General features: G+C 37.3%; 1 protein-coding gene across 2 annotated transcripts in view; it reads right to left on the bottom strand.

Annotated features, from left to right (window-relative positions):
- The window catches only part of mcph1 (microcephalin 1), a 33297-nt gene extending 21843 nt beyond the window's left edge, over positions 1 to 11454 (bottom strand). For both annotated transcript variants that reach the window (XM_023289576.3, XM_023289577.3), the window contains exons 1-13: positions 11359 to 11454; positions 9653 to 9717; positions 9467 to 9558; positions 9265 to 9383; positions 9046 to 9130; positions 7991 to 8102; positions 7771 to 7902; positions 7585 to 7665; positions 5605 to 6750; positions 4486 to 4592; positions 1323 to 1360; positions 1001 to 1163; positions 825 to 902 (exon numbers count right to left, since the gene is read on the bottom strand). In XM_023289576.3, the coding sequence (XP_023145344.2) occupies positions 825 to 902; positions 1001 to 1163; positions 1323 to 1360; positions 4486 to 4592; positions 5605 to 6750; positions 7585 to 7665; positions 7771 to 7902; positions 7991 to 8102; positions 9046 to 9130; positions 9265 to 9383; positions 9467 to 9558; positions 9653 to 9686 (2187 nt within the window). In that variant the 5' untranslated portion in view covers positions 9687 to 9717; positions 11359 to 11454. The remainder of the gene's footprint in view (positions 1 to 824; positions 903 to 1000; positions 1164 to 1322; positions 1361 to 4485; positions 4593 to 5604; positions 6751 to 7584; positions 7666 to 7770; positions 7903 to 7990; positions 8103 to 9045; positions 9131 to 9264; positions 9384 to 9466; positions 9559 to 9652; positions 9718 to 11358) is intronic.
- Between the last annotated feature and the right edge of the window lie 655 nt (positions 11455 to 12109).

Raw genomic sequence — 12109 nt, 5'->3', positions numbered from 1 at the left:
AGAGACGACTCTGAGTATTAATTTGGAGAAGTCAGGACTCCACTGAAGAATTTTCCTGACACTAAGTAAAAGAGGGAAGCACGTGGTTTGCCAAAAGCTGGATGTGTCCATGAGGAGAAAAGAAATGATAGAAAGCCGTGGGGACATAAAGCTATTCTGTCCGTCACAACAAAAGCCATTATGCAATTCCAAAAGGAAATGTGCTGACATTTGTCTTCATGGGGACTGCATGTCTTCCTTGCAGTGGCAGGAGAGGAGACAGATTCGTGAATGACAATCTCAGGAAGAGGCAACATCCACATTTCACACAAAATGCTTCAGGAAAAACAAGCAGACTGTAAATGGCTATAAAAATTAACAGGTTTCCGTCCAACTTCCTTGGCTTGGGTTTTTCAATACTTTATTAGTTTGAGCGAGAGATTATTAACATGGGAAAAAAATCTATCCTATTCTAGATAATGGAAAAACAACACACAAAAAATATTTAAATTAAATTTACAAGCCTCAACATTTCTTTTGTCTCTTTCAGAATTTAATTTATAAGCAAACAGATGAACACTTTCTATCGATTCAGTACTAATGAGTACTGGCTGGATAGTTGTAATTTCAAGAAGACTTTTACTCAGTTAAATAAAGAAAAACTGAGGAATGAGGATCATGTAAGGAAAAAGTTACACTTCAAAAGGATAAGTCCATTAAAATGGTAAATGGTATATGTGACAGTCTGCATTACTGGAAAACATATTAGGATTTACAATGAACATAAAGAGGTTTACAGTCATGAACACATTTACTTGTACTACTTTATTAGTACTAGTACTTACCTGTGCTGCAGGAAACTGGTCTGAAAGTTCATAAGGTTCCTCTGGAATCCATTGCCTTTGCTCCAAACTCCATAGAATCTGCTCAAGGGAAACAAAAAAAAAGTTAGAAATACCACTTCAGTATCAGTTTTAAATGTTATCATGTAATGGCTTCTAAACATTTACAGCCTACATACCCATTCAAAGGAGAGGATCCAGCAGCCACGAGCTATGCCCAACAGAATATTGAGAGTCCGTCTGTGTCCCCCAGACACCACATGAGTTGTGCTCTCACAAACTCTGTCCACGATTGAAAAACCACCCAGTGCTTTTACCACCTGAGTGACTGTGTGCTGCTTCCTACAAGAGGGGGACAGTGCAGAAAACATCCAGCACAAATGATTAAAGAAATCAATATATGCTTTTTTTATTTTGCTAAATTGCCAATCAATGCATTAAAATTAGGAGTCTATGAAAAGTGTTTATCTTAAGATAAACAGTTAAGCTAGCAGCACTTACTCAGTGGGCATGCTTGTCATGACCAGCGTTCTCATGGTCTGAAACAAAGATAAAAACATAAAACTTACGAGAGGAATGAAGCATTTTCAAACAATTTTCTGCTCACATAAACGTTCACGGACAGCTCAGCTACTATCAGCGTCTGTGTTCGAGGTATTCACACCTATTGCATTTTTCCCTGGAGTACTTCTAAGCTTTGCAGCTTGTTGTAGGAACAATAAACTGTACTGGGTGACAACATTCACATATTTGGCAATCAAATACAAGTGGACCAACTGTACAGTGTTGATAAAAACACATATTTGGCTAGAATTGTTTCTTGGAAAGGAGCAGAAAATACAGAAATAGAAAAATCTGTGAACTGCACAAATCTACACTTGAAGTAGCCCAAAAAAACACAGAATCAACTAATACAGTATCAAAAAAACACTTGGATACTGAATGCATTTTATGCTTCTTGGGGAGTATGCATTGTGATCTGATGTTTGAAATGATGCCACACTGAACACACAAAAAGGGTTATTATTCAGAGACTGTGCACTTTCAATAACCTGGCTGAATACATACAGGAGTTGCACAGTGATGAAAAACACCACGGTCATGAGTAGAGAGTATCACGTTCAGACCCACTGAGACTGAACTGTAAATTTGTAACCTGATGGCTGTGGTCCATCCAGCCATGTACTTTGGCCCCAGTCCAGCAACTGATCATCAACACAAACACCTGAGAGCAACAGTTACAGACAGGATCACCAGGCTCTTTCCTGCCACACTCTGATATCTGGTCTCCCAGCTGAAAGTCAGGGGTTAAGGCCTGCTGAGCACATCGGTGCCAAAAACAGTCCGCAAGCCGCACCCATGACAATTGAACATCTCATTATCACTGACAAGGCAAGTTGGGGAGTCACTGAAGCGGTTATCTCTCTGCATTACTGCTATTCTTCTATCAAGTGAACATGTTTTGATATTCCAATTTTTTTAATGAACATCAACAAGGTTATCATCTGTTGACACTGCACAATTAAAAAAAGACGAATCAAAATCAAACAACTGAAAATACGGGCAGCTACAGTGAAGGTTCCTCACTAGTGACTTTGGCTTATCTTATGCGGTGGACATGTTCTGGCAGCAGCACAAGAATCAGGCACTGAAGAATGAGCTGCACATAATGAGCCTCTGACAAAGAGCTGGTGTGAACTGCAGCACGGCCACTGAGCACAAACACTTCCAGCACAAATGAAGGAAATTCTTCACTGTATGACTAGGCCTCCTTGATAGCTACCATTCAGCACACAGTGAACATGCCGCTATTCAGACAATCAAAGAGAAATCAGGGTTGAGAGTCTCTGCAAAATTTGAGAACCAACGGATCTACCATGAGAGGCAATCACGAATAGCAATGATAGGAATGAAAATGCAAAATAACTATTTATCACTACAAAGAGCACCATATATAAGGTAATGGGAACAAAGTTAAGAAACTTTTTAGAGCCAGAAACTGTGATCATCAGATTCTCAACTGTCCCACAGTCAGGATAATTAACATCTAAAATATCATTTCATTCTACTTATGCCATTTCCAGTATTGGTAGCATCCATCGGCACCTAAAAAATATTGTCCATGTTGATTCCAGGGTTTTTCAATTTTTGTAAAATAAGCTATCTAAGAAATTCAAATTGAAACTGTGTCTTATTGCCAAAAAATACATTTCTGAGCTCCTTTTATTTCTATCCAAGGTTGGGCGGTTTCCACAGAGGTTCAGGACTCTACAATACAGTGAAAAATAATCTACAATGAGTAAAAATGTGGCAGAAAAAGAGTGTTAATCAATTAATGAATCAATCATCATTATTTTGACAATTAGTCAGACATTTAAGTAGTGAGTAACTTTTAAGACTAAGTCCTACTCTTTCAACAGGGGTATTTTTTGTTTATTTACTTCTTCGAGACAGTGAACTGAATATATTTGGGTTGTGGCCAAAAAACTAATTTGAGGACATCATCCTGGGTTTTGGAAAACACTGATTAACATTTAAAAAAAAAAAAAACATTTTCCAATCATTTATAGACCAAACAACTAATTGATTAATGGGAATAATTGTTACTTGCAGCCCCATCTGACAGCAAAGAGAGGTAAGAATCATGAGTAGAGGATAAAGTGAATTTGGGACAAAGGTCCCATAAGATGTGAAGCAAAAACACTAGATCAGCTACAGCGCATTTGCAGTTTTCATTCATTCATAAACAATGATGAAAGTGACTTTCATCATTGTTTACTCACTGTACTTTCAAAAACTAGCAAGACAACTACTTATCGTGGATCACGGTGTTAACCACTACTGCCTTAACTTGAAAGAAAATGTGGACATTAATCCATCATCATGATCTTTACAGAACCAGAAGAACAACTACAACCTTTCTTCAATTGTGCTATGATAAAGCTAACCAATGAAAGATCCCTGGAGGATATGACATCATGTTAGGCTTTTTTTGGCTACAGCTTGTTGAGGTTACCAGTGTAACGAAAACAGAGCCCAGGTGCATTTCACAAGCAAGGAAGTTGTACGCTACCATCACAGAGGCAAAACACAGGAAGTGCTCAGACCAGACGGAGTGTCTTAGCTAGATGCGTCAAACGCCTACAGCTATGGAAGTCAATGACCCTACAGAGGAAATACTTAAAAAGGAATTTCATACACACTGATGTGTAGTTTACTTCCTAAACTTCCTATATTGCAGAAGAATTCAGGTATTTTTCCACTGTGTTCTCTTTTATGTATCTCTGTGATGAAGGAAGGATGAACAATGCACAACTCTGGCTGGTGGGAAATAACAATTTTACTAAACTGGGGAAAATATGTCACACCAGTCAGCAACGTGCAAATCAGCAGGTACCAAAGTACAACAAAGGAAGTATAGGCATACAGAAGCAGGGGGATTTGAAACTAAAACTGTTCAGTTCCAGGTAACAGCATCTGGAATGACTAAGAAAACCTACAATTGGTGACTCCACACTTGGAACATCCTGTTTTTGCAATCCCTGTCCAATTGTTGCCCATAAGTCTAGGCAATGTGCCACCTATTCTCATGTAGTACAATAAAGTCTTTAAATCCAATTATTGATACTAAATAACATGACTGGACAAATAAATGTTGTCTTACCTTTGTTTTGTTAACCATTTTCTGAAGACTCCAGCTGTCTTTATTGTGATTTTCTTCGGCTTCAGACTGGATCTCTGTGAAACCAGCTGCAACTCTACATTCATTTCCTACATTTGAAAACAAGACAAACAATTTAAGAGGGGTGTCACTCAGACTATCACACAGCAGGTGCTGCTGTATGTGTGTGTGTGTGTGTGTGTGTGTGTGTGTGTGTGTGTGTGTGTTCATTTCTGCTCTGTTCTGATTACACCTGCGGAAAACTAAAACATTAATTTGAAAACTGTAAGCTTTCACACAACTTGTACTACCACACTGTAACCATGCAAGTAACAGGCTATTTCTAGTTATGAGAAAAACAACTGAAAAATCTGACTAATCATTAATTTTGATAATCCCAAATTTTTTTCAATGTGTGAAATACACTCTGCTTCAAATGTATGCTTTGCTTTATTAGTATTTTAAAAATGTTTTTAAACACAACTGTTAAGATTTAAATTAAGATCAGTTGATAAATGATTGTTGCTGATTTTCCATCTGTAATTCCACTCAGTTTTAAAACTACTTCAGGGTCTTCGGAGCCAGGCCTCAGTATGCACTGGAAAAACCTCCAGCTATCACATAGTGACGGACAAAAAAAATCATATACAGGCCAATAAACCCTTAATTCTCATATGCTGTGCTCATGAAAGAAATATGAAACCAGAAGAAACCCATAGAGACATGGGGAGAGACATTTTATTAAACATATATATATATATGTGTGTGTGTGTCTACAAAACTCAAATTCATTATATCTAAATTGCAACTTAGGCCTTTAAAAGCCACACATACAAAATTACAAAATATTCATGTATTTTACTCTTCTTGTTTCTGAGACATTCAGAAATATAAATCCACCCTCAGCCAATGACCAATCCAACATTCAAGCATTCCCCAAAAGAAAAATTATTTTGCAAACCTTTTGAAATCGCGTGATCCCAGGGATTAGACAGTTACAAATTTTCACTATTGTGACATTCAAATGCTAATGTAGATACTTATGTTGTTGAGTTCATGATGCTGAAGATATCAGAGCAAATATGAGAACTTAACCTTAACACTGCTATCCTTATTACTCACTTCCTAAGGTGTGTGAAAGAACATCAAAATCAGAGTTTTTCTGCATCTCCAAGTCTGTGTTCTCCTCTGTTAACACTGTTGGTAGCACTGGTGTCGATGCTGCTCTCTGCTTTACAGTGTCACTTGTAGATTTACTGGTGCGTGTAAATGCCAAACTGCTTTGTCTTCGCCCTTTACTTCTTAGAGTTTCATCAGCACAATCCAATGCAGGCAGAGATTCTTTGACATCCTGTTTTTGACGACTTTGAGACTCACTGCTTGCATCAGACTGCTGATTGAGATGTTTGCCACTCTGACTGTCTTCCAGTTTCCTCTTCTTTTTATCACTGGTTTCAGATCCAAAGCTTTCACTTCTTCTTTGTTTTCTTTTCGTAGGGACAGGGTCCAAGTCAAAGGGTATCTGAATGTCGCTCTCCACAGGTAGATCAGGCAAAAGAGCTCTTTTTGATTTCTGTTTGTGATTAGCTGGAGAGAAAAAGTCCTCAAACACATCATCATCTCCATCAGTAGAACATGAGGCAACACTTTTAGATTCACCAGAGAAAGACTGCACCAAGGCAGAAAAAGACTGTCTGGCTCGTTTAGGAGTTTTGTGTCCCATTTTCTGTAATGGAACAGTTTTAGCTGCAACATCATCTAACACTGATGCTGATGAAGTAGAAGAATTCACAGTGTCAGAATAAATATGGGATTCACTTTCAGTAAAGGATTTAGTTGCTGTAATTTTTTGCTTCCCCTTTACAGACTTATTAGTTGATGTGCTCGATGATTTTGCCTCTGATTGCCTTCTTTCCCTTTCAAGTTTCTTGCCGTTGTCAGATCTTCTGTCCTGGCAGGGAACTTCTAAAAAATCTACAGATTTAGGTTTCTCTGCTGCCTTTTTTCTGACTGAGGTTCTTCTGGACTTTTTTAGTTTATTCCCTTCTTCATCCTCTTTGTCCTCCAAGTCAGAACAGTCTTTTACACTAGAAATTCGTTTTGGCACGTCATTGCAGGGTGATAGCCAGGGCTTCATAGAGTCTTTCCTGTAGGACTGATCAAGATGGTCGTGGTCTCTAACATCAAGGTGAGTTCTCCCCTCTTCCTTATCAGGTGAGTAACCAAGCTCAGCAACAGAAGCACTGGAATCCTCATCTGACTGCTCATCTATGTTGGAGAGAGAATAATAATTAGAATACTTTAGACTTTAAGGTCAAGCAGCACTTCTAAATCACTAATGTTTTATGCATTTTCCAGCCACCGTCTGTTGATTGTTTTGTTTCTCACTGTGTTTGGCTGGAAAGACAACGGCTCATACTGACCCCACTACTATATAAAACCACAGGCAGCTGCTCATCCTTCACAAGCTCACACATCCAGACTGCATGCTACATTCTCACTGTGAAATGGTGGAGGTGAAATAAATAAGACACTGGTGAAGAGAGCGGGCTCTTAAAGCGAGATAAAAAGAAGATATGCAGGATAAAATTTTTAAGAGCTTTTAGAGAAAATGAACGCTACCAAAAAGCCACACTGCACTGTACTTATTGCAGATCTATCCCAGGCTTCTGATATTGTTAATCATGCCATCTTGTGAAATTGTGAAAGAGCTTTCTGTGGGCTCTGGTGTTTGTGCTTACTTCTATTTTTTCACTTCAGCCTTGTAATGCCTGTTTTTAATTTAAGCTGTTGATACCATCTTGCACACCATCTGCTCCACCACACACCAGGTTTCCCCAGATTACAGGTTGCTTTTGAAGCACTAAAGACCTCTATGTTTAATTTCAAACTTCAAAAAAAAAAAAAAAAAAACCTACATGCATGCATTTCATATAAATACTTAGGGATCTGGCTAGATAGCGGATTGTTCTACAAAACTCATGCTGTAACAGAAACAGAGCTTATTTTTTGAAACATACTGTCTTCATTGGGTATATAAAAATATAAATATGGCAGGTATTCATTGATAAATAACAAGAAGGCCACACTCAGTTCTCTTACACATTAATTTGAAGACCGTTGGTGTACTCCCAAGAGAAGGCTTTAGCCCCACAGGTGAGCAGGATTCAATCATTTGTGAAGCTGAAAGGCAGAGGCATATACATGAATTGGCAATTGTTTTAAAAGTGCTGAAATACTTTCAGTCTTTGTCTGTTCGACAGCCTATACAGCAGTGCCTGCACATACCTGTGGGTGAAAGGTTTTCCCGTTTGTCTTTCATGTCTTTCAAACGCTGTGCCATATAATCTGACCTTTTCAATGCAGGGCTATAGACTATTCCGTTCTCCTCGTCAATAATGATGGGTGACACGTCTGTAACTGTGAATTTTAAAAATGTAAGAAAATGGAAGCAAACTACATTCTGTAGTTTTAAATAAATGATTCCAACATTGTGATAACCTCTTACCCAGAGGTTCTTTCGGAGCAAGTTGTTTCATCAGTTTGTCTAATTTTTTCTTCATACGCCTGTCATTTTCAGGTGTCTTCTCTGGAGAATCTTTTGGCTGCATGCAACGATGCTGCATGAATAAAACATAAAAATGTTGAATGGAAAGCAAATAAAGACATTTTTGAATACTTAAAAGTTAAAATAATTTTGCTCGGAAAAGCTGAACATCGGACAAAAAGCCTTCCCCTTCAGTTTATGCAACATTCCACTAAGAAAAATTAACAAAAATCAGAGCAAGAGCTCTGAATCAAGAACTGCAGGTTAAGAGTCCACACCTCATTAATTTTTCTGACAAATTAAAAGCAAATTTCAGTCAAATGGTGAAACGGGTATAGTGCAATTCTAGGATTTCTTTAGAACATAAGAGGCCCTAGAGAAGTTCCAATTAGTTAAAAAGAACCAAATTAACAGAATACATTCATTCATACACATTCATTTAAATCTATTTTTAAAAACTATATACTAGCTTCTATTGGGCAAAATATCAAAGGAGGAAGCAGTGAAATAGCATTAAGCATTACTTTTTGCACAAATTAGAATGGGATTCATGATTATTTTTCTCTGTATTTTTCTCTGCTCAGTATGAGATTGTCAAAGCATTTGGTTTTTCTACACCGAAAACTCAGAAATTCAAATTTAAAGTAACTTACTAAACTTGAGGTCTCATTTTTGTATTTAGGACGTCGGCATTTAAAATAGTTTACACAACACCTTTGTTGTGTAAACTCTACAAAGGGTGAATTCACATGGAGTAGGTGTCAATCAGAGTTATTGATTACAATAAAGTGTATGTATGTAATTCTAGCAGATGGAAGAAAGGTATGGGTCAGTTTCTCAAGGTTTTGTCTGTTACACTAGCGATGCACTCCAAGACCTCTACAGAATTATTTGTGTGGGCTTTGAGGAAATAAGATGAGGCCTTCTGTGCAAGCATCAGGGTCAAGCTGATATCAATGTGAGGACAAGGGACAAACCTTCACATAAGAGCGCACATAGCATCTGACGCTACTCACTTTCTTGTTCTTCATTACAGGATTGCTTTCATCATTTAAGGCTGGATATAACTCCTCATCCACATGTACACCATCGTCATAACACCTGAACATCATTTCACCAAAAGAAGGTAAATATCAACAATAGCAGCTTGTGAAACTGCACAACAATACAATAAAAATGATCATAGAGCTGCTGAAGTTAACAAACATCCACTGGCTTTCAAGCATTTTTCTTACCTGCCAACCCACAGAACAGAGACAAGCCGGACATTGCTTTTCTTGGCTTTCCTCCATGTAGCTGGATGGCCGTTGTTGAAAACTACATGTGTGACTTGTTTATTGAATGTTTTGGATACCTGTAAAAGAGAAGTAATTTGGCTCTTACAAAGAATCCAAATATCGATATATCGAACATAATACAGTGAAAATGCGGTCCTACCTGAGCTCCCATTTCCTGCAGCTGCTGAGCAAATGGTTTTGCATAGTTTGCCATTTTGTCAGATGACCACACATCAACATAGGCAACAACATCTGCAGACATATTGAACAGAGTGAAAATCTTTAACCGCTGGGCATAAAGCTCAGCCTGGACTGAATGCAATAAAAATAAGATGATGTACAATACCTTTAAGAACTGTAGAGTTGTTGCTTGTGGTCATTACTGGCTTCTTTAGCTCCAAGATTCTGCTTCTAGGAAATTAATAAAGACCTTGTATGAGGTAGAAGATCACCAGAATTTTTTTCTGTATGACCCCTTTAAGAACATTAACAGCCTTTACAGCTTCAAGATTAGTCTATTTCTTTTCTTTACAAAGTCTACAGAACAGGTATTCAATACTGAGAATTTTGCTTGAATTGTATCATAAAGGTTAACTAATTACAGCATCTCCTGAAAGTGACCTTTTCCATAAAAGTCATAATAATTCTGCACATACTATGCAAAACTAGTAAAGTTTTTCTTATTGTTTTTGTATTTTTTTTGTATTTAATATTTTTGAGGTAGAAAATTAGCTCTCCCAATCCACAGGAATTTTGCTTGCTGTGACTCCTTTAAGATATGAAATCACATCCTGGTCCATCATGACAAAAACACCAATCAAGGGTAGCAATGCAAAAATATACAGTTTGGACATAATTACTATGCCAATAACTTCTGTTTATAAAATGTGGAATTCAAATGTCTGCTGTATATACAAAGTAAACAGACAATTTAAAATGTATTGTACTCAGACAATGCCTAAAAGTAGAGAAATGTGAGACAACAAGAAGACAGCAATCTTTGTGCATAACAAAGAGGGCTACATCCTCTTGGTAACCAGCTTGGAATCAGCAATACAGCTGTCCAATACAAACTTAACAAGAAAATGCAGTATGACTTCACCAAGAACTGCAAAAGAAAGCAGAAAACAATGGTTTATAGTGGTCAAACAACTATTTCAAAAGCTGTATCAGAAAGTCTGTCTGAATCGAAGGCACGGATGCCACTCTGGGATATTTTCAGTTTAGTCAATCCACCATTTGTTTCAACTGGATTTCGTCAAAGTAGCCACATCTGATTTCTCAATACCACTGACACGCTGAAGTAAATGATATGGGAATTATATTGTTTATATGCATAAACGTTACTCAGATAAAATGGAAAACAACAAGTAATCCATTATCTTTGTGCAGAAGGGTTTTTTCTCCTTCAAATAATGAGTTTAATTGCTGTCAACCACCAAATAACTTACTGACTAATCATATCTGAACTAGTTTAGACACAGGCCTCTGCTCTAATATTGGAGCTACATGTTTAAACTTGTACTGCTACATTGCTGAAAATTGTCACTCTCTATAAACTTGTTTTTCCTCTGGGAGGAACCATGCCTATCGACTTCTATCTGTATTACAAATGTAATAAGTTTTACTGTATATTCAGTTACGGAAACACAAACAGCAATGCTAACTGTGGCTAACTAATCAATCTGCTACGTGAATTACTGATCCAAGAAAGAGCATACTAATATTCAGATATCACTTAGTTGCTGTGTAACGCCGAATATCTACAATATATCTGTTAAACAAACACAACAAACTTCAACTGTCATCCACAAATATATATCACGTTACAAGCTAATGACGCTAATGTTGATGCTAGTTTACCGTTAAACTGGTTTACGTTACGTTAGGATGCTAAATTAGCGAGCTAACTAACTTAAGTTAGCTGGAATGTCCACAGATACTTCCGTAATATTTAGAAATGTACGCTACACGTGTTTCTGACTATTAGCAGTACAAACACACGACAGGAGTTAGCAGACAGTATATTTTTAGCAGTAGCCGTGTACTTACTTTATATGGTAACGGGTTTAAATTGCGCTATTTCGCCAATAATTCACTTCAGTGTACATTGTTCGCGCGTGTAGTTTGTGGTGCAATGCATTCTGGGACAGAGAGCAATCATTGGTTGGTATGCCGTATACGTCACTTCTTGAATGAAAAAAGTGGCCATGGCTGCGTGATAGGCTCCCTATGAAGGGTACTACGAAGTGTATTTCAGTCTCTGTCGTTTATCCTCAGATTTTTTCCGGTTACGCTCTGCCGACGAAGAAGGTATTCATACTCCGCCTTCCCGTAGAATACATTGTAAGTCTTTACAAGTGGGGCACATTCATTTAGAAGATAAACTTAGCATGTATTTATTTATATGCATGTGTCCAAAATTTCCCTACGCAGCAAAGACAGCATGAACACTCCGAGTCATAGTGTCATAGTGAGTTTTAATTAAGAACATGTGGCGTTACGAATTAACCTAACAAGCTTTAATGTTGAGATTAAGACCCTAGAGTGTTGTTTCTGTTCTAACTAGCATATTAAGAATTAAAACCCAACAAAACATTATATAAAATATAACTTTACCTGATTATGAATAATAGTAAAGTTAATACCTCAGAATATTAATAATTATGGAGATTAACCTAAGTAATAAAACAACAATTATGACCCTTCAAAAATCAAAACCTAACAAATCCAAGCATTTCCTGGATGCCTGGAGCAAGCTGTGTTTTTATTTTTTATGTTTAATATTTTGTGTTTTATTTTT

Source organism: Amphiprion ocellaris, chromosome 16, assembly GCF_022539595.1.
Source record: "Amphiprion ocellaris isolate individual 3 ecotype Okinawa chromosome 16, ASM2253959v1, whole genome shotgun sequence".
In the NCBI taxonomy this organism is placed as follows: Eukaryota; Metazoa; Chordata; class Actinopteri; family Pomacentridae; genus Amphiprion; species Amphiprion ocellaris.
This window is presented reverse-complemented; position numbering and strand designations above follow the sequence as displayed.